Source organism: Lepidochelys kempii, chromosome 4 (genome assembly GCF_965140265.1).
Source record: "Lepidochelys kempii isolate rLepKem1 chromosome 4, rLepKem1.hap2, whole genome shotgun sequence".
Taxonomy (NCBI): domain Eukaryota; kingdom Metazoa; phylum Chordata; order Testudines; family Cheloniidae; genus Lepidochelys; species Lepidochelys kempii.
Window position 1 is genome coordinate 68346987 of NC_133259.1, and position 23381 is coordinate 68370367.

Below are 23381 nucleotides of genomic sequence, written 5' to 3' on the forward strand. Positions count from 1 at the left end.
AGACCAAAGCCCTGCGGTAAGTGGGAAAGCGGGATACCGGGAGGAAGCACAGGCAGGAATGTCTGTGAGGGGAGGGCTCCTGCCTCATACTGGCAATGAGGGGCAATCAACAGGTTATCTCAAGTGCTTATATACAAATGCACAAAGCCTTGGAAACAAGCAGGGAGAACTGGAGGTCCTGGTGATGTCAAGGAACTATGACGTGATCGGAATAACAGAGACTTGGTGGGATAACTCATATGACTGGAGTACTGTCATGGATGGTTATAAACTGTTCAGGAAGGACAGGCAGGGCAGAAAAGGTGGGGGAGTAGCACTGTATGTAAGGGAGCAGTATGACTGCTCAGAGATCCGGTACGAAACTGCAGAAAAACCTGAGTGTCTCTGGATTAAGTTTAGAAGTGTGTGCAACAAGAGTGATGTAGTGGTGGGAGTCTGCTATAGACCACCGGACCAGGGGGATGAGGTGGATGAGGCTTTCTTCCGGCAGCTCACGGAAGCTACTAGATCGCATGCCCTGATTCTCATGGGTGACTTTAATTTTCCTGATATCTGCTGGGAGAGCAATACAGCGGTGCATAGACAATCCAGGAAGTTTTTGGAAAGCGTAGGGGACAATTTCCTGGCGCAAGTGCTAGAGGAGCCAACTAGGGGGGGCGCTTTTCTTGACCTGCTGCTCACAAACCGGGTAGAATTAGTGGGGGAAGCAAAAGTGGATGGGAATCTGGGAGGCAGTGACCATGAGTTGGTTGAGTTCAGGATCCTGACGCAGGGAAGAAAGGTAAGCAGCAGGATACGGACCCTGGACTTCAGGAAAGCAGACTTCGACTCCTTCAGGGAATGGATGGCCAGGATCCCCTGGGGGACTAACTTGAAGGGGAAAGGAGTCCAGGAGAGCTGGCTGTATTTCAAGGAATCCCTGTTGAGGTTACAGGGACAAACCATCCCGATGAGTCGAAAGAATAGTAAATATGGCAGGCGACCAGCTTGGCTTAATGGTGAAATCCTAGCGGATCTTAAACATAAAAAAGAAGCTTACAAGAAGTGGAAGGTTGGACATATGACCAGGGAAGAGTATAAAAATATTGCTCGGGCATGTAGGAATGTTATCAGGAGGGCCAAATCGCACCTGGAGCTGCAGCTAGCCAGAGATGTCAAGAGTAACAAGAAGGGTTTCTTCAGGTATGTTGGCAACAAGAAGAAAGCCAAGGAATGTGTGGGCCCCTTACTGAATGAGGGAGGCAACCGAGTGACAGAGGATGTGGAAAAAGCTAATGTACTCAATGCTTTTTTTGCCTCTGTTTTCACTAACAAGGTCAGCTCCCAGACTGCTGCTCTGGGCATCACAAAATGCGGAAGAGATGGCCAGCCCTCTGTGGAGATAGAGGCGGTTAGGGACTATTTAGAAAAGCTGGACGTGCACAAGTCCATGGGGCCGGACGAGTTGTATCCGAGAGTGCTGAAGGAATTGGCAGCTGTGATTGCAGAGCCACTGGCCATTATCTTTGAAAACTCATGGCAAACCAGGGAAGTCCCGGATGACTGGAAAAAGGCTAATGTGGTGCCAATCTTTAAAAAAGGGAAGAAGGAAGATCCTGGGAACTACAGGCCAGTCAGCCTCACCTCAGTCCCTGGAAAAATCATGGAGCAGGTCCTCAAAGAATCAATCCTGAAGCACTTGCATGAGAGGAAAGTGATCAGGAACAGCCAGCATGGATTCACCAAGGGAAGGTCATGCCTGACTAATCTAATCGCCTTTTATGATGAGATTACTGGTTCTGTGGATGAAGGGAAAGCAGTGGATGTATTGTTTCTTGACTTTAGCAAAGCTTTTGACACGGTCTCCCATAGTATTCTTGTCAGCAAGTTAAGGAAGTATGGGCTGGATGAATGCACTATAAGGTGGGTAGAAAGCTGGCTAAATTGTCGGGCTCAACGGGTAGTGATCAATGGCTCCATGTCTAGTTGGCAGCCGGTATCAAGTGGAGTGCCCCAAGGGTCGGTCCTGGGGCCGGTTTTATTCAATATCTTCATAAATGATCTGGAGGATGGTGTGGATTGCACTCTCAGCAAATTTGCGGATGATACTAAACTGGGAGGAGTGGTAGATACGCTGGAGGGGAGGGATAGGATACAGAAGGACCTAGACCAATTGGAAGATTGGGCCAAAAGGAATCTGATGAGGTTCAATAAGGATAAGTGCAGGGTCCTGCACTTAGGTCGGAAGAACCCAATGCACAGCTACAGACTAGGGACCGAATGGCTAGGCAGCAGTTCTGCAGAAAAGGACCTAGGGGTGACAGTGGACGAGAAGCTGGATATGAGTCAGCAGTGTGCCCTTGTTGCCAAGAAGGCCAATGGCATTTTGGGATGTATAAGTAGGGGCATAGCGAGCAGATCGAGGGACGTGATCGTTCCCCTCTATTCGACATTGGTGAGGCCTCATCTGGAGTACTGTGTCCAGTTTTGGGCCCCACACTTCAAGAAGGATGTGGATAAATTGGAGAGAGTCCAGCGAAGGGCAACAAAAATGATTAGGGGACTGGAACACATGAGTTATGAGGAGAGGCTGAGGGAGCTGGGATTGTTTAGCCTGCAGAAGAGAAGAATGAGGGGGGATTTGATAGCTGCTTTCAACTACCTGAAAGGGGGTTCCAAAGAGGATGGCTCTAGACTGTTCTCAATGGTAGCAGATGACAGAACGAGGAGTAATGGTCTCAAGTTGCAGTGGGGGAGGTTTAGATTGGATATTAGGAAAAACTTTTTCACTAAGAGGGTGGTGAAACACTGGAATGCGTTACCTAGGGAGGTGGTAGAATCTCCTTCCTTAGAGGTTTTTAAGGTCAGGCTTGACAAAGCCCTGGCTGGGATGATTTAACTGGGAATTGGTCCTGCTTCGAGCAGGGGGTTGGACTAGATGACCTTCTGGGGTCCCTTCCAACCCTGATATTCTATGATTCTATGATACTTCATTATAACTCTTGTAATAAACAAAGCTTATAATCAATACCACCAAACCATGTCTTTTTTGCCAATGATGGCAGATCAACTTGAAGCACTCCTTCCATTTATAGTAGTCTGTAACATTAAAAAAATCAGGAATCATGTTCTCAGGATTAACCGGTAACACAGTACTGTCAGTCAAGGGTCATCATTTAACTTTATGGGGATTGAATGTTTGACATGACTGAGTTAAAATATAATTTTTAAAATGTTGATAGTTGAACATTTTCTTGAATATATGTCTACATAATTGTTCTAGGTTTGTCATGATTGGTACCATTGTGTTTTTGGGTGAAAGGGTTTCTTAATGATACCCAACTCAACTCATGTCTGATTATATTATATTATTAAAATTTCCACTTACCAGAGGTCCTGGAATTGGGTTAATTGGCTGCTGCATTAATTATTTAGGGCTGAGGTTAGGGACTGCTCTTGTGTACCATGTCACAGAATGTTATTTAGGTTGTAAAGTCAAGCATCCTAAAGTTAATAGGGCCTGTGAGCTACAAAATAAATAAAAAAGCAGGCCGCCTATATGTTGGCATCCTTTTGTCTGCAAGAGAGGGTGGGAATTGCAGCCTATGATGTAATTGGTTTGCAATGTTTCATTTGACTGAATAGGCCAATCCAAGATTTGCATGATCTTTGGCAGTTATTGCAAATCTATGTATCATGGTTGGGAGCTGCGTGTTTCCTACAGGCTCTTTTCTCCTCAAGCTGTCGGAGCCAGCTCCTGTCATGGACTTTGATACCCTGATGGAGATGATGGCGCCACTTGATACAATCACTTGCCAAGATTGGTCAGGATCAAACTTAAGATCTATTTTGAGGTCGTAAGTAGGATTTAAGTGGTGCGTAAGTCCTGGATGGAACTGTATAGTTTCTGGTCTGCTGCACAGGAATGAATTTTACTCTAAGTGATAAAAGAATACATAAATAATTTCTCTTCCTTACCTAACTTCTGATTGATCAAATGTACCTTCACCATTTTTATATAGATTCATAGATTTTTAAGACAGAAGGGCCCAGTAGCTCATCTAACCTAATTTCTTGTGTAACACATGCCATAGAATTTCATCTGGTTACCACTATATAACCTATGTTTGGCTAAAGCATATCTTCCAGAAAGGAAACCAGTCTTGATATGAAGACATCAAGAAATGGAGAATCCACCATTTCCCTTGGTAGTTTGCTCCAACGGTTAATCACTCTCGCCTTAAAAATGTGTGGGTTATTTCTAATTTCAATTTGTCTGGCTTTAACTTCCAACCACTGGTTCTTGTTAGGCCATTCTTTGCTACATTATTACCCAGTATTTCTCCCCATGAAGGTCCTTTTACACAATTATCAAGTCACCTCTTGATTGATAAGATAAACAAATTCAGCTCTTCAAGTCTCTCATTGTAAAGCATTTTTTCCCTCATGCTCCACTCATCTTTGTGGATCTTCTCTGCACCCTTTCCAGTTTTTTAACTTCCTTTTCAAAACTCTGGACCCAGTTTTTTATATCAGTCATGGCATCTTCAGTCTACTAATTCATCATTAAAACCTTGCTGTTGGACATAAACAAAAAAAATAGAAAAGTAATAATTTTAGTTTAAAAATAAGAGGAAAGTCATGGCACACATTACTTTAATTAATACATTTATTTTTAAGAGTATAATTAAAGTTATTCCCTGGATTAAAGTTACTTTTTATTAATACTAATAAAAGAAACAGAGCATAAGTTATTTTTGTACATAATCTCTGAATTTAAATTCGTAATATTTAGCACAATCTTTCAAATACATACTTGAAACTAAATCTTTTTATATAAAAAAAGCTCTAGCATGGCAAGCAAAACATGTTTTGCTATGCACAGCAGAGCCATGAGTACCATAATTGTCACAAAATCTGTAAAATCAACACATCTAATAGCCAGCCACACCAATAAAATATATAATAAAACTGAGTTACTGAGGAATTAAATTGTTGACAGATGTCAAAACTTTATGTAATTAAAACGAATTTTAAATTATTATCTTAAAGCAGTTATCAAAAGAATAAAATTTCCAAGTTATAACAAATGAGGAAACATAGTTTTGGAATTTTGTTGCTTCAGCACATAGATGATTTTATGTCTTTAGCGTTAGACTTTTTGCAGTTTTTCCCAGTAACTGTCACTGAGTTGGTGAAATGCCTGCACAACATTGTCCTCATCATCATCACAGAGTTCACTTAGAGAAACGCTGCAAAATAGAAGGGAAAAGGATTAAATGCTGCTTTTTTGTAAAGAAAGAACATTTTCTTAGTTTAAATGTTAAAGTAGCTCCCAGTTTGAGGATTTAAAACTTTTTATAGCAGTTATAGTTAGAATTAAATATGTTTACCAACTCATTTTATTTCCCTCTTTATTTTGTTTGATTTATTAAAAACTGAAGCTCTGGGTGTATTCATTTTAAAATGAAGTCAATGGACACAAATCGGACATCAGGAATGGTAACATACAAAAGCCAGTAGGAGAGCACTTCAATCTTCCTGGACATTCTTTAACAGATTTAAAAATAGCCATACTTGAACAAAAAACCTTCAGAAACAGACTTCAAAGAGAAACTGCAGAACTAAAATTCTTTGGAAATTTAACACCATTAATTTAGCCTGAATAGGGACAGGGAGTGGCTGGCTCACTACAAAAGCAGTTTTGCCTCTCCTGGACTTGACAGCTCCTCATCAATTATTGGGAGTGGACTACATCCACCCTGACTGAATTGGCCCTGTCAACACTGGTTCTCCACTTGTGAGGTAACTCCCTTCTCTTCATGTGTCAGTATATAATGCCTGTATCTGTAATTTTCACTCCACACATCTGAAGAAGTGTTTTTTTACCCACAAAAGCCTATGCCCAAATAAATCTATTAGTCTTTAAGGTGCCACCGGACTCCTTGTTGTTTTAGTCATGTGCCTGTTTTTCTCAAATTAATCAGCAGGACGACCTATACAGCATATAAGTGCTGTGTCCTATGACACAGTTTAGTTTTCAAAGTCAAATTTCTTGGATTTGGTTGCGTTTTGAGGCCACTCTCATGGAACGGGACCTCTACTATTTCAAGCTCTGTGGTTCTAGATTCTTCAATTCTACATTTACTGGTCACCATTACTCCAACAGGAAGTTCCTTACTCTGGCTTCTAGCAAAGTATTTAGTCACATGCTTAAGTTTATCCCTACTCAGCAATGCACTCAATCGTGTGTTTCACTTCATTGACGTGACCAGGACTTAGACATACTTAAAGATGTGCACATACTTAATTGCTTTGCTGAACAGAGGAGGACTACTAAATCAGAGCCAGAAGAAGCTATGGAATGCTATACTGTATTAGTCTCTTCCTAATGGAATGATGTGGGAGGACCGCCGCAAGGGGATTCTTAGAGAGCTGTTTTCTCCCTGAGCTCCCTCTCTTGAAGTCAATGGAACTACTCACATGCTTAAAATTGAGCATGTTCTAAAGTGCTTCGCTGGATCAGTAGTGCGCTCAACATTTTTCTCAGAAAAAAGACCTATATTGAGATTTATCATTATCCTTTGTTTATAGCCTTGTCATTAATTATCAGTCAACATAAATGTGTACTTAACCAACTTACTTTGAATTAGTTTTTCAAACATGATTTTACAGACAGTGTTAAATGTGTTACTAAAAACCTAGGGACAGATTCTTAGCTAAAGTTAGCGTAGTTCCATTGACTCCATTATTTCAATAGAGCTATGCTGATTTACAATAGCTGAGGAATCTGGCCCCAAATCTAGTACATCTATTTCCTTCCTTTACTCACTGATTTTGTAGGTCTAACTTAGAAAACAGTCAAGTTTCTTTGCCAAGATTTAATCTTTCTAAACCCATGCTATTCTAAACTCATGAACATGGTACTCTCATCCTGTAGATGTTTAGTGAATTTCCCATTAGTTACTATTTTATCTACTATTTTACTAGGGATAGAAATTATTTTTACAAGACATAATTATCAAAATCACACATTTTTCAAAAGACAAGTGAAAACAGAGTTTTCTTTTCATTTCAGTTACCATGAATTTTAAAAAGTATCTGAAGTTATTTACAAAAAATTAACTTCCCTTTTAGTCCATTTTCTTGTTTAAATAGAGTCACCAGCATATGTATACCTGATAGCTTTAATAGTGAGTGAAAAATCTTTCAGCAGAAGATAAGCTGCTCCTTCATGGATACTAGAAAAAGAAAAGATTTCCAAATGTAAATAACTAGATGTATTTAAAGTATGTATATTACAGGTGTTTCACAGATACATATTCAGGGTAATCCTGGCCCCACTGGAGTCAGTGGCAAAATTCCCACTAGTTTTAATAGGGCCAGGATTTCAAGCTCAGTCTTTTTTTTTAAGCATGCCCAACAGTCAAAAGCAGGTAAATTATATTAAAAAGTAAAATATTTCTCCTTGACATTCTTAGAGGATGAAATTCATCTCTGTGCAGGTCGTCCATAGACGGCTTATGCACCATTTAAGTTCCACTAAAGTCCTTAAAAAAAAAGCTTAAGTGACCCTTGTAACTGTACTCTGCACAAGGTTGAATTTTACCTAGAGTAAATGGAAGGGCAGCAGGCTTTTTGAACTTAAGCTTTACTTGCATGCTTAAGTGGTGCATAGGACTTTGTGCAGGAACTCTACACTGAGCTCAATTTCACCCTAACTAAGACTGTATCAGAACACTGAAAATAGTAGATTACTGAAAAATCTCTTGAAAGATTTCTGTAAAACACACAGATATTGGCAGGCTTTATATAGTTGCCTGTGCACTGAACTGCATTTTTCTCCTAGAGTTTAAAGAGTGATTCATAAAAAATTATATATGGACAATAAATATAATCAAAACATTTAGCACACCAGGGCTACCTCTTATCTAAGGGTGTGAGGGCCACTAGTAAATACAATAGTGTTAGAAGTGTTCACAGTCAAAAGTTAGGTTTGTATGTTCTTCATTCATTGAAATGGATGAGTGGGGCTGGGGAGAAGATGATGCAATATGCATAATATTTTAACCTCTTAAACTATCAGGGTGACAACCATGCTTAACATAAGGGGACTGTTGCCTCCTTACTTACATTCAGTGGGGGTGATTTGCTTGGCTAGCTCCCAGTGCTAAAAAGGGGAAGGGTCGATGGGGAATCAGGACCCTGAGACTGACAGCCTCCAGGAACAATGGGGAGAAGCCAATGCTCTAGGTCAGCCTGAATGACAGGGCGGGCAGGCTAATCAGAGAGTCAGGAGGCAGGGAGGTCCCGTCCTCCATGTGAGCTGGATTTGTCTGGGTCAGACAGAGTGGGGCCCAAGCTAAACTGGGGAGCAGAGCTGTGCCAGATCCAGAGGGACCAGAAAAGCAGCCCACAGAGAGCAGACCCTGTCCTGAGAGCAGAGCTGCAGCCCCAAAGCCAGAGGCACAACCCAGAGAGAGCAGACTTGCCCTGGGAGCAGAGCTGCAGCAACCAGAGCCAGAGGGACCAGAAAAGCAGCCCAGGAAGCAGGTCAGTGCTGGGAGCAGAGTCACAGAAGCAGCCTGCAGAGCAGCCACGTCCTGGGAGCAGAGCTGCAGCAACCAGAGCCAGAGGGGCCAAAGAAGCAGCCCAGGGAGCTGGAGGCAGAGCAGCAGCAGCAGTGCTGAGACAGAGTAGTGCAGCTGGGGCTGGAGCAGTCTGGAGTTGGGTGTGGTGAGCAGCTGGGGAGACCGAGGGGGACCCTGGGCAGCAGGCCCAGCACAGGGAGACGCCTCTGCCAAGAGGCTCTGCAGGCCAGGCTTGGATCGTAACCCCGACAGGGCGGGGGGCAACACTGGGACGGAGGGTCCTACCACTTAGAGCCTGAGAGAGTGTGGCCACCACCAGAGCAAGTGTTCAATCCACAGCATCCCTACAGCACAGCCAGGGCCTGAGAAGAAGACCTGGGACTTACAAGGAACAGACTGTGAACTGCCCTGACATTCCAGAGACACTGTTTGTGATGTTCCCTGCCACAGAGCGGGTTGATGTGTTTCCTTTAACCTTTCCCATTTTTCCTTATTCTTTTTAAAATTAATTGTTGATTGAATAACTTGCATTTGCTTTAAATTGTATGTAATGGTCAGTGGGTCAGAGAAGTGCCCAGTGCAGAGAGAGTACCCCGGAGTGGGAACACCCTAGCCCCTGTCCTAGGTGACCACAGCAGGGTTGGGGGCCGAGCCCCCCAGGAATCCTGGGCCCAGCCTTGTTGGGGTTACAAGGACTCTGTCAGATAGGAGAGTGGAAGGGAGTCCTCAAGGGCAGGGAGGCCACTGGGTAAAGGAAGTGGGAGCGAGGACTCAGATCCTTTCGCTAGCCCACTTCACCGGGATAGTGCAGAAGCCAGGAAGGTTCCCCACAAGAGCAGGACTATTCCCCCGCTTATATTAAGATGAAAAATTAAATCAAAGAAACATCAGGTGCTTACCCATTATCTTGTGCCATTGCTTTCAAAGAACCATGTTTATAGAAGTCAAGTGCATAAGCATTAAGTGGCATCATTCTTCTTCGATTATCAAATTTCTTTGCACAAAGTACAGGAATATTTCCAGCAGTAATACCAACTGTGCGTAATATGACCTGAGGAAACAGTGCAACTTAATTTTAAAATTCAGATCTTTCAGGTTTACTGTATAAATTCTTTGCATGCTTATCCAGGGTTTTTCATGTTTTGACCTTACTCATCTACCTGTCAACTTAATACTTAAGTAGAGTTGCCACGTATCTGGGTTTTACCTGGACAGTCTGGTTTTTTTTTCTGTGTCTGGGTGCCAGACTTAAGTCTGATACTGGAAGCTTAAATTCAGCAAGGTCTGAAGTTAGTGGGATTACTCATGTGCTTAAAGTTAGGCACATGATCAAGTACCTTGCTGAACTGGGGCCCCAAGAGCAGAAAATCCATTGTCATCATTGTGTAGTTTTGTTTGCAGGACAAAGCCCTTATGGCACTGTTGCTGGAAATAAAGCATTCATAAAAGTAGTCATCACTTTATAATGATGGTTAATTTATTTTATGAAAACTAATATTTCTTAAAGAATCCCAGCCAAGCATACCTAAAAACTAGGCTCTTAAATCCTTACGTAGACTCCGAAAGAATTGAACAAATTTTCAAAAATGCTGATCACCTAGCAGCTCCTGTTGAATAATGGGATCTCTTGGACCCTCAATATGTTTTTTGAAAAAACAGGCCACTTATTAAAGTGCCTAAATATTTAGGAGCTAAAGTTTAGATTGTTTTTTGAAATTCTTTCTTCCAAATTTATGCAAAGAAGGTTACATAGCAAATGGAACCCAAGAGCCCAGACACAAAATGAGATTTTTTTTTAAAGCAGAGGCAAGGAAAATAACTGCACAAAGTGTCAGTCTGTTAAATACTAGAGCTCCTATCAGGAGGATGGAAAGACAAGGAAAAAGTAACCATCAATGAAACCTCTTATTTACTGGAGAGTTTTACATTTTAAGACAAATTAATATTATTACTAAAATATTCCACAAAATTATTTTCCTACAATTGTTACCTAATTCTCATTTTATTAGATTACTAGTAGTGTAGAAAAGAAGGCATATTAAGGAATTGATAACTGAAAGCCTCTGCTGGCTTAGTGCATGACTGAAAAAATTGAGTGTCTCTTTTCTAATTATGGAATCTAGGAAGGAAACACCTATACCAATTATTAAAAGTACTTTTATTCTTTATGATACATTTTTATTTATTTTTCTGTTTATAAAAATGGGCTTATCCAAGAAGCTCTAAGTTAAAAGAAAACACTATCAACTATCATGCATCTGATGAAGTGAGCTGTAGCTCACGAAAGCTCATGCTCAAATAAATTGGTTAGTCTCTAAGGTGCCACAAGTACTCCTTTTCTTTTTGCGAAGACAGACTAACACGGCTGTTACTCTGAAAACTATCAACTCCATCATACTAAATTAACATTCTCTCATAAATAGCTCCATAGGCTCCCCTACAATCACCCAATTCACACAAAAGCGTGAGTAAATAGATGAGCATTATACCAGGCCCCCATAAGACTCAGGTTCTGATCAACAAATGCAGCGACTGTGTTCCAAAATTAAATGTTACCTGCTGAAAATGACAGGCCTCCAGCCAGTTGCCTCTATAGTTAAATCCCTGAAAGTTCCACAACTCATTTCAATTACAGTGGCAGTACATGTAGAGAGAATCTCTCTCCCTTAACAGATTTCAAACTATATAGGGCATTAGATCAAAATCAGCACCAAAAGACTTAGCACCAGCTAAGCCCTAGAAAACAGGCATTATATATTCCTTATATTTGACAGCATTAAATAAGCTCCTTGTTAGGAATATATACTCATTGGAAGTAATAAAAAATATGGAGCAAATTTTGCCTGAGGATCTTTACTAAAATCAGTGTGAAACTAGGTCAGGTAGAATTTGATTCTATAAATAGAGGATAGAGACTTCTTTCCTAATAGCAATAGATCACTGTCTTCTCTTTTAGCAGAAGAATGCTGCCTAAATTTCCCTATGCCTCAGTCTCCTGATCTGTAAAATAGGCATAATACCTACCTCAGAACTGTTGTGAAGCTAGATTCCTTAATATTTGTCAAGCACTTCGATATCCTCAGACAACAGGTAAATAAAAAGTACGAACTGCTATCACTAGAGTGGCAATTCCTTTTTCATATGGAGTATCTAAATATATTTATTCTGGAGCATAGACAAAGTGAACCTTTACAAACTCCCCAACTTACACTGTTGACAGTCTCTGCATGAAGTAAATCAGTATCCATGTTTCCAGACAGGCATGCAAAAGGTGAAACAGCTGTTCTTCCCTCATTACAACTCATCAAGTGAGACACCAGTTTAGAGTCATTGCATTCTTCACCTGAGAAATCTAACCAGAACAAGGTGTGAAATGAAAAGTTTAAGAATACATACGCAACACAACTGTCCTCTGAGAAACTATCAATTCATGCAAGAAATATTTTTATTACTCTTTTTGACTTAATAGTTCTCTTTATAATGTTGACGTTATAGATAGTGCTTATAATTAGAATTATCTATCACTTTCTATAATAAGCCTCTGCTTTCAGATGCTTACAATTCTACCAGTTTTTAACTACTTGGTGTGAAATTTTCCATGCTTGGTTTCTGCCTCAGGCTGATTTTTTTTTTTTTTTGAAAGATTCAGCAAAAGCGGTTCAGCCATTTCTGAGAATGAGTTTAGGGGAAAATAGTCTGATTAGTCAATACTAATTTTCCATCAATTTCTTTGAAGAAATGCCTTCATGGGGGTGAAGCAGTGTTTGCAATTAGTCCTGTAATCAGCGAGGTATCTTCTGGGGTTCCCAGGAAAAATCTACCCAGATTTTGCTGACTTAAAAGAACCTGCTCACCATTTGCATATGCTCAGTAGAATTTATAAGACTGCTGCTACAATCTGGGAACATTCCATCTGCATTGACCAAGGTCCAACATACCTCCCTCATCCCACAGTTACTATGTGATATTCACAGAGCGAGAGCTATGGATGGGTCATAAGTGCAGTAGCTGTATATCCTCTGGTCTAGATGTAGATGTACAGGGATGGAAGCCACTACGATAACTGGATTTGTAGTCTCAGTTAGAGCAGCAAGGATCTTGCTAACAAGATGGGTATTTCAGGCAAACACTGCCAACCTGTTATGCTATCATACCATATTTCTTTCTACTCAGAGGGTTCTTTAAGTCTTTTGTTGCCGTCTGAACCCATACTTTCCTCCTGTTCTCTTTTCCCATCGAAGTCCCTTATTATTACCCTCCTTCTAATGAGGCTTTGACAAAATCCTTTTTAGAGTCCATCAGTGCAGGTCCTTTAGTTGGCAAGAAAATTGCAAGATATCAAAGTGAGATATTTCCTACCTCGGAGGACTGTTGCTTTCATACAGATTCTAGCATGTATTGACTTATGAACAAGGAATTGAGCCCCTACCTTCCACATTACACTGCCACTAGACCAGGCTCTAATTGCCCAAAACACAGTATTTCAGTGAAGCAAACCACAGTGAATATGAATGTATACATGTAGCATTCGCTTACCAGTCCTTGAAAGAGGAAGTTGGTATTCTTGTTTCATATCAGCCATCTTGGAAATAATAAATAAAAAATGGCCAAAATTCTCCTCTATTTTGTTGTTGTACTCATGTAATGCAACAGCAAAGTCTTCTGGGAGATCTTCAAGGAACACCTAAAACAATACAATTTTGTGGGATAGAACACTTACATTCAGTCTAGAATTTTACCAGTTTTTCCGAGCAACAAAAAGGGAACAGAAAAGCTGAGCTGTATCCTCTACTTTTACATTGTTATGATGTTGCAGTGACAACAGGTAGCATATCTGATGTTAGGTATTTCCAACTTAAGTCACTGTTTTTAAAAGCAAGACTCTAGAACACATCATCTCCATAATAAGTCAAACCCTATGTCATAGTCTGCAATTTTGTGGCTACAGGATTTTCCTGGTAATCCACCTATTGCCAAAGAATTGTTTTGCTGAATCTCAAGCTTTCATTTTGAAGTTTCTAGTGCTTGAAAATGTCAACTATTTTCTTCCTAAACCTGTAAACAGACTGAAACAGCAGCTCTGGAAGGCACAAATCAGTAATTTATGCTGTACACGTTATTGGTTACATAGGAAAGATGTTATCCCACCACACAAACATCTGATTTTTGTAGCCCAGTGTGCTAGTTTGCCTTTATTATATTTACTGCTTTGCATTGTATTCTGCGGTAATGCAAAAAACCTACAGGCCTGTATCCTGTAAGACATTAGCTTCAGCAAGTTAGCACAAGGCTTGAGACCTATGAACTTTGAACAGATAGACTTTGCACAGATAAACGGCCCAATGGAAAACCTCAGGTATTTGGGGAGCTGAAAATAGAATTTAAGGGGAAGTTCTGACCACAGGTAAATAATTCAATCACAGAAGTGTCCTGGCAACGAACTGACATACATAACAGGTACATGAGATACATTTAAGGCTAGCCTGCTTGCTTGCATTTATATCTTTTCTTATAACTTTCTTATTTTCTTATGGGTTTGATTATTTTATTAGAATAGGTTTATAGGTCTATATTAGAGTATATTTTGGCTGTAACACAAGGAACCTGCAGGCCACCTCCTGTATGGTGAGCTAAGGATAGCATACATATGTTTGGGACCTTTCACCTAGATAGATGGTGAAGAGTTAAAGCATAAGGTCCATGTGTGGCTGTGACCTTTAACACAGAGGATGTGTTAAAGCCGGTTGGCATAGGGGCTTTCTTATGTGCATACCCTTTTAAACTTAACAGGTACACCACAACTTGGAACTTGGAAAGAACTGAAATAATCGGCTAAGACAGAAATAACAAATGTGATGCTTAACCACAAAAGGGCTATGGTAATGCATGGACATATAAGATAATAAGTTGAGATCATTGATATACTAACCTATAGGAAAAAGATACTCCAACATTAGTAAGGTGAGGAAATACAAATAAGGAAAAGGGGAAAAAATCCCTTTCTGAATATGTATCAAACATAACGGCATTAGTGTAACATATCATAAAAGTGGCATCCCCACCTAGGGGTGATAGGAGAGAGAGATGTAGTCCTCACAAGATGCCAGAATGATGGCCACTGGTGATGATGGGGAAGGTGATGGTGATGAGGAAGATGATGGCTAACATTTCAGGTTGTTCTACAACGGTATCAGTATATGGGTGTGCAGATGTACATTCTGTAGTATCTCTGTCTTCCTTACTTGAGTTGGGGTGTTTGTGACTATGCTAAATGTATAAATAAACTATATTTGTAAATATAAAAGAGTTCCTATAGTGTGAGTGTTACAATTGTGCACATCAGGGTTTCCAACTATATAATAATTTGAATAATACTGGGCCTGATCTTGGGGCAAGAACCTGGCAACCCTCAAAATGATAACTCGGGATTCTTAAGTAATCAATATAATTAATATATAATCTAAAGATCAGGCAACACCTTCCCATACTCAATTAAAATACAGTAGAGCAGAGGTTCCCAAACTGTGGTCAGTAGAGCAGCAGCTTGTGGTCTGTAGAGAGCTATCTCATTTTCATAGGCTAAACAGCATTAAAAGTAAGGGTGGGGGGAAGTATATTGAAACATTTCCAATATTATTTTGCCATGTAAACAATTAACTGCCATAGGGATGTTATTTGAAAGGGAGGGGAGATAGCCCATGAAACAGTTTCTAAAACTGGAGTCCAAACTGTGAAAAAGTTTGGCAGAGGCTTCTAGCTGTTGGAGAGGAAATCTTCAAATTCAAGACAGGGAGATGATCTTCCTGTTTAAAACTAAGTTCACAAAATTGGGCTTGCAAAGAGCTCCAACTCTCATCTAAAGATCATCAAATCTCCAACCTTTATGTTTGCATCTAACAATGATTCTTTTTTAAATTAAGTGTTTGGGAATTAAGTCCCTGGGTCAAGGGAAAATGCTGGGTTTATATATGGAACTTCTGTTGAACAGTTTTATTGTGAACAGATAAAGAGGGCTAGAACCAGGTGAGAAAGAGGGCTAGAACCAGCATGGTGTGAGCACTGTCTGAACTGAGGGGTCAAGCTAGCAGCCTACAGTCACACAATGTGATACTCTAACATCAAAAGAGAGGTTAGCTCTCTCATAGATCTGTTGTTCAAATTATCAATAATCACTTAGCCTACCTCTCTGTTTTATTTTATCATTCTTTACTAAATATTTTTTAAAAAAATAAGAGATTTCATCTTACCTTTGACTGGTAAAACTTCTGTTTAGATTTAATAACGCTGGCAGGGATATATCTTCTTCCAAATAGATTTGCCAGTACTAGCACTAGCTGTTCCATCACCTCTTTAGAAAATGTCTTTGAGTCTATTCAAATAGAAAACTCAGACAGTCAGAACAAGGATGTTGGGATTAAAGCCTAAACTAGCCAATACCTTAAGAGTCTGGAAAAACTCATGTAGCAAACTTTTTAATTCTAGGAAAAAATATCTCTAATATATGTATATGTACAAACATACATATTTTTGCCAATTGTGATATAATGTGGGTAATGTGTCCAAACTCCATTACACTACAGACTTGGGAGGAACTAGGAGCTGCCATGTTGTATGTCTAATATTTTGAAGGAAGCCTATTGAGAAAAGTTTACTGAGGCAGCTCTGGCCTTATCAAGAGTCTGCAGATTTTCTTGATTTCTTTAAATTTGGTTTTAAATTTGAACATAGCTCTGGTTCCCTTGATCAGCAATCTCCTTTTGACAATGGACAAAGACTAAATATCTGTGATGACTCCTGTAGATCTGTTAGTTGCCTTTGATGCTGTAAGACCACCATTGTTCAGAAGGTTCCATATTCTGGCAGGGATAGAAAGAACCATGATGGAGCATCTCTGTTGTATTCTCTCTGAGAAGGTTCCTAGGCTGCTATTCAGCAATTGCACATCTACGCGCAGGAGTCTCTCTCTTGTGTTTTTCTTACCCCTCTTGCTCAATGTGTATGTAAGACCACAGTGTGAGATAGTGAGGAATTTTCAGACGTGGTGCGATAAGCATGCTGTTGACTGTGACAGACAGCTATGACTAAAACAGGGATATCTTGAGACTATGGGATCCACTTTATAATGTTATCTGTATCTCTGTGAACCCAGGCTTGTATGTTGGCTGGTTGGGGAGGGTTACAGAGCTCCTTTCAGGAACTAAAATAAGTGGGGGGCAGTTACTGCAGACCCTGAGACACATGAGTACCACCCCCTGGGGGGAATTGTACATACTGGCTCAGATTAGCTTCAAGAAAACAGGAGACAAAGAAGGGCTTTGGGGTATACAGGCTGAGTTTAACCTTATTCAAGGGGGTTCTTACTTTGATCCAATAAACTGACATGAATCTTTGACCAAAGTGGAGGATGGGGAAGAGGCAAATCCTGCTGAAGGGTTGGAAGAACTGGAACCAGCGAGGGTCACCATAGGATGGATGGATGGATGTGTTTGTCTTTTATTATATTTTCTTTGTAATCTCTTTATCTAAAATAAATGCACTATGCTCTATGTAAGGCTGTCTGGTCCCTAGTAAAGTACTATCTTAGTCCTTGAGAGAGAGTGAAACTGCAAGTGCTGAACAAATCAGACCTGCAAGAACAAACACAATGAATTGTAGGGGGATGCAGTGTACATGCGAGGTCTGGAGGCAGATAAATTCAAGTCCCTGACCAAAGAGAGATGACACTGGAAGTGTGAGACCTAATGGAACATCCCTTGAGCAGACCAAAGAGAGTTCATAGATGCAATTACCCAAAATTGCAACATTCACTCATCTTTTTCATCAGATCAGAACAGTGCAGTTTCTCTGTTTGTTCAGTGTGTAGCTGTGATAGGGGTTTGGATGATGGCTAGTTGGCTGAAGTTCAGTTGTGCCAAGACAGAGGTAATGTTGCTTGACTGGAGGAAATAACCAGAAGAGATGGAATATATCTAGTTCTTTTTTCCCATATATATGTAACTTGTCTTCTACTCTTTAACAATTATTTTTAATTTAGTGTCAATTTCTTAACTTTATAAAAAGGTAGTGAACATGAACTTACCTTTCCTCGTTGGCTGACACAGTTTGTGGAACAAGCCCTTCACAAGAAAGCTGACTAGGACAAGATTGGAAGGTTCATGATAATGCAGATGGCTTACAAGTCCAGCAAATCCCATGGTGTTGCCTTCTTGATCCAAATATCCCTAAAGAATTAAACAAATTAGTAATATATGACTGGACCTTGTATTAATCCTTGTATTAAATGACTGTCATTTTTGTAATTTGGACCATGATATTGTTCAACATTAAATATTGCTCATGCCACCATTGTGGAGAATTCTGTGACTCGGAGAGTTACATAGAAAACCATTCTCCTCAGTTCCACGCCTTGCAGTACAGTGGATCATTCTAGTAGTGTGAGATATAATATAAACTTAATTACAATGGAGCATTATAACCACCAGATATTGCCCCTAAAAACTGCAATAAAGAGTAAAATCAGAGGTTACAGTTTCTGAGTGTTTTAGCTGTACTGACAGGCGTTTGTTAAGAATGGTGGTATCGCATGGTACCTACTGACTAGATTGCTAGGCTCAGCTCTCAACCTGCCAAGGCTAAAACATGTGACGGTGCCCTTCAAATTATGTATTATGTAATAAACATCTCAAATGAGATACAGAGCCCCCCACTCAAAAAAAAAATAGGAAGATGGAATCATGTGAAATGTAGCTCTTTTGAACAATTTGTTTTTTCTTAAAATATCATGATTCAGCATTTTTGATATAAGTACTTTTCAGTGAAAACCTCAGGCTTGTGGGGAAGAACTGAGGTACATGCACAACACAAGCAATAATAACCAGGATAGCTGGTTTGATCTATAAAATAATGGCGTTCGTAGCATGTTCATGGGCACATCCCTGAGCTCGTGTGGAGCTCATTGCAGGATCAAGGCCAGAGACTAAATGTAGAGATAAACCATTTCATTTAACAGAAAAACAAGGTGGAATCTTACCTCCTTGACAAGAAATTGCAAAGAAAATAAAAAGTAGAGCTTTAATATCTCCACGACTCTTGGCTGGTTGAAGGAGAGAAGCGAATGCTTCAACACTGACAATACCTTAGGAGGAAAAATACTTCAATTTATCACTCTCTTAAAATTTCTGAATTAGTGACTTGCTAGGGAATGCCATGCTTATGATCAGCAATGCTCTGGGGATCTTTTGGGAGAAGGGGGGATTATGCTGTTGGGGACCTCAGGGTACCATGGGGAGGGTCTGTGTGTCCATGCCCCATTCCACTATGGGGACAAAATTACCCTTGGATGCAATCTACATAAGAAAGAGAAAAGGGAAGAAGAGGTGAAGGTGCATTTATAAAGACAGTAAGATAAACTTCCTCTCCCTAGGCAGTTGAGTCCCCTTTCTCTGCTCCTTTTCCCCTTCCCTCTGCCTTCTTACTGATATTAGAGACAGCTTGTTGCTTAAACCACTCCAGGAACACTGCAACATGGGGAGAAGGCGGTGGCATTTACTGTTCTATTGCCCTTTTGTATGGTTTTGTTCCTATTACATCTGTTTCTGGACACCTCACTAGCAGAAGGACTGACAAAATTTGAGGGAGTTCAGAGAAGAGGGAAAAAAAGATCAGAGTGCTAGAACAATTGACTTCTGAGAAAAGATTAAAAGAACTAAATAAATATAACTTGTCTAAAAGCAGCTAAAGGTGAGACATTGTAATAATCTGCAAACATTTGAATGTTGTAAACACCAAATAGGGAGAGGAATTGCTCAGATTAGTACAAAGAGTTTCCTGGAAATAATAGGATGAAATTAACAAAGGGAAAATTTAGGATGACTATCAGGAAAACTTGACATTGAGATCCATTAGGATCATTGTTTGATGTATTTAAAACTAAACTGCACAAAATACTAAAAATGTACTGGAGGATTTTATAGGGCCTTTTCATCTAATTTCTGTGATTGTAAGATCTATATAAAAACAGTATAGATGTATTTGATCCAAATACATATCACTTAATAAAATTGGATTCCACTGAAAACAATGTGAACAGTGTAGGGAAAGGGAAAGATCATAATTATTTTGTATTATTTAATGTGTATTAGAAATCTGAAATTCCCCCATTTATTAAAAACAGATTTTTCAGGTTAGCAAAAATACATATTTAGTAATTTGGTGTCAAACTAAATAAAAATTCTTCAACATGTGATCTAAAAATATATAACAGATTCCATTATCTAACTGAGCCTAAACTACATAATATACCTTTGCTTTTGCATCTTCTTTGTCATCAGCTTTTGCAGCCAACAGCATAAGTCTCAGTGCCAGGGAAATATTCAGTGGGAACTGGCCTTTCAGCTGAGGTACATTGGATTTTATAAGCTTGTCTACTTTTGGCAATGGAATGTCATAGAAAAACACACTTCCCAGCAAGTCTTGACCACGTCGTCCAGCACGTCCGGACATCTAGAGAGAAGCAATGCCAACTTTTTATTTTTTCTCATTTCCATGATAGCATAAAGTCATTTCAATAATGCCAGTTATTCTGGTTTGAAAGAAGCATATCAGAGGGATTTTTGATTCTGTCAGTACAGAAAGACAAACAGTGAATTCATAATATGTATTTATGTGGGTGCTACTCTTCTAGATAGGGAAGAGAGGATCTGAGATGCAGGGGAAGTGGAGAAATGACTTGATTGCTCCCTGCCTGCCTTTCCAGCTCACAGCCAAGACAGGGAAAGAAAAAAGGAGGGTGGGAGAAAAGGAGCTGTGGATGTGCTGTTCCTTGACCAGTTTTGTAAGATTAGATGGTTAGAACGAATGCTGCAGTCTTTATTATGTGGCCAGCAAAAAAGAATGCAGAAGGCTATATTCAACTTCTCTTACCAATGGGGAGATTTGTGCCTGGCTATGGGGAGGAGGCTTGCAATGGTTGTACTACCACCTTCCTCAACGGTTGTAGGATGAGGACAACTTGAAATTACAGCCATAGGAGCCTTGCCAGCAGAGGCTATCCAGGGGACGGGTAGAATTGGTGCATCCTCCCACCTTCCTGGCCATGGCTACTTCTCAGACATCTCTTCTCTCCTTGGCCTTCAGGGATGTAAGTACCAAAGGGTATGTCTACACTGCAATAAAACACCCACAGCTGTCCCGTATAGACATACCGTTTGTATTGTGCAATCTGCCTCCAGGTGATCTTCCCACCACCCGAGGCGCTGGATTGCAATAGCTCATCACAATTAAATAAAAATTTGTGTAATGAAATAATCTATTGTAAAACACTTAGGTTCAAACTCAGCGCTGGTTATACCGGGCCCCCAGAAACAACACAGGATCACTCCCAAATGCCACAGGGAAGAATTAGAGCTGGTTGAAATATTTTTAATTCCAACATGTTTGAGGAAAAATGGACTATTTCTTTTGCAAAAATGTGTGAATATTTTCCCCCTTTTTGTTTGACCAGTTCTTGGTATAACTCATCCATGGAGAATCAGTGCTGAAGCTGTGGAGCAGAACCAGAGTATGTGATGGTGAATAGCATAAAAGCTTTTCACTGGGTCTCTCCCATTTTATCCACTGTCTGTTGGGAATCTGCAAGGCTCAGTCTTTGGATTCCTCCTCTTCCCTTTACATCATCTATTTAGTTGATATTATCTGCTCTTATGGTTTAAACTACTGCTTCTATTCTGACAATATGCAAATCTCCAGAGTTGTCTCCATCCATCCAATCCTGCATCTCATCCTGTGTCTCTGACCTTTCCTCTTAAATGTCTCACTGAAATTAAGCATAACATTCCCTTTGTTTTACCATCAACACCATCACCATCCTCTTTATTGCTCTAGCCTGAAACCTGGGGGTCATCTTTCATTCTTCTCTGTCCTTTGCCCTATGCATCCAAGCCATGTCTAAAATCTGCTGCATTGTTTATCAGTGATTAAACCATGTGTAAATTATGCAGATCATTACTAATTACTGCCAATAAATCACTATCATATATTCTGTATGTGCAACATATGTTACAAAACACAATGTAGGAATCTTTTACAGCGTTAACATTTTTTATTGGGACTATTTTTGTATCCTTCCCACCAGTCAAGCCAGGTGCCTTAGTCATGAGTCCAACTGTCAGGCCTTAGAGGCAAATTTAATAAACCTCTAAAATAGCTTCTTAGTACCCAGAATCATGATATTGTTAAGGTCCGATATCTCAGGATTTTCTGGTGAAAGCAAATGTTGGTACTCCTTGGGAAGCTGACAGTGGTACTATTTTTCTGATATTCCATTTTTTAAAGTAGTGACATTTTTATATAAGGAAAACCTGTCAGAGGTGCAGGACTGAGTCTTGTCCACCCTGGAATTCGGGCCCACTTAGTTTGGTTGGATGGGGGTGGAGTTCCTCATTTGGAAAGAGAAAAAGGAGACATCTCTCTGACACTGATTTTTATTTTAATGGCAACCATTTGAATTTCCTCAGGGGTAAAAATGTTAGAATAAGTCCAGGGGAAAAAGGGTAGTGGGCACAGGGTGGGTAAGTTAGCAAAGGAGAAGAAGGATGGCCCAGTGGTTAAGGCACTTGCTTAGAACTTGGGAGAACCACATGCAAGTTCCTCCTCCACCACAGGTTTCCTGTGTGATTTTAGGCAAGCCACGTCTACACTGCCATTAAACACCCGTGGCTGGCCCATGTCAGCTGACTCGGACTCACAGAGCTTGGACTACATGGCTATTTAATTGTGATGTAGATATTCAGGCTTGGGCTGGAGCCTGGCTATGGGACCCCGCAAGGGGGATGAGTCCTAGAGCCAAGGCTCCAACTCAAACATGAACATCTACACCACAATTAAATGACCCAAGTCAGCTCTCATTGGCTAGCCACAGGTGTTTAATTGCAGTGCAGGCATACCCATAGTGTCTCTGTGCCTCAGTTCTCCATCTGTAAAATGGGGATAACAGTGCTTCCTTAACTCACACAGGTGTTGTGAGGATAATACATTGCAGGTTGTGAGGCACTCGGACTATATTGATGGAGGCTATGTAAGTAGGTTGCATTAAGTAGGTAGAAAATGCAGAGCAGATTGATTTATTTTATGACTTGGAAATTGATCATATGTATGGCCCTACCAAATTCACGTCCATTTTGGTCAATTTCATGGTCATAGGATTTTTAAAATAGTAAATTTCATTATTTCAGCTTTTTAAATATGAAATTTCATGGTGTAGTAATTGTAGGGATCCTGACCCAAAAAGGAGTTGGGGGGGTCACAAAGTTCTTGTAGACGGGGTTGCGATTGCTGCCCCTACTTCTGCACTGCTGCTGGCAGCGGCACTGCCTTCGGTGCTGGGCAGCGGGAGAGCGGTGGCTGCTGACTGGGAGCCCAGCTCTGAAGGCAGAGCCACTGCCAGCAGCAGCCCAGAGGTGAGGATGGCAGGGTATGGTATTACCATCCTTACTTCTGCTCTGCTGCTGCAGAGTTGGATCCTCAGTCATCAGCTGGCACTCTTTAGCCACCAAGCTCTGAAGGCAGCAGTGCAGAAGTAAGGGGGCATGGTATGTTATTGCCACCCTTACTTTTGCGCTGCTGCTGGCGGGGCTCTACCTTCAGAGCTGGGCGCCCAGCCAATAGCAGCTGCTTTCTGGCTGCCCCGCTCTGAAGGCAGTGCAGAAGTAAGGGTGGCAATACTGCAACTGCCCTAAAATAACCTTGCGACCCCCCTGTAACTCCCTTTTTGGTCAGGACGGCCAATTTGAGAAACCCTGGGCTCTTCCCGTG

The 23381-nt window shown here is 40.6% G+C and overlaps 1 protein-coding gene across 1 annotated transcript in view; it reads right to left on the bottom strand.

The window, feature by feature from the left end:
- Window positions 1-5042: 5042 nt before the first annotated feature.
- The window catches only part of LOC140910511 (probable ATP-dependent RNA helicase DDX60), a 68998-nt gene continuing 50659 nt past the window's right edge, over window positions 5043-23381 (bottom strand). The window contains exons 30-38 of the mRNA XM_073341569.1: window positions 19872-20072; window positions 18601-18705; window positions 17650-17791; window positions 15818-15939; window positions 13107-13254; window positions 11780-11922; window positions 9470-9621; window positions 7158-7220; window positions 5043-5231 (exon numbers count right to left, since the gene is read on the bottom strand). Coding sequence (XP_073197670.1) covers window positions 5132-5231; window positions 7158-7220; window positions 9470-9621; window positions 11780-11922; window positions 13107-13254; window positions 15818-15939; window positions 17650-17791; window positions 18601-18705; window positions 19872-20072 — 1176 coding nt within the window. The 3' untranslated portion in view covers window positions 5043-5131. The remainder of the gene's footprint in view (window positions 5232-7157; window positions 7221-9469; window positions 9622-11779; window positions 11923-13106; window positions 13255-15817; window positions 15940-17649; window positions 17792-18600; window positions 18706-19871; window positions 20073-23381) is intronic.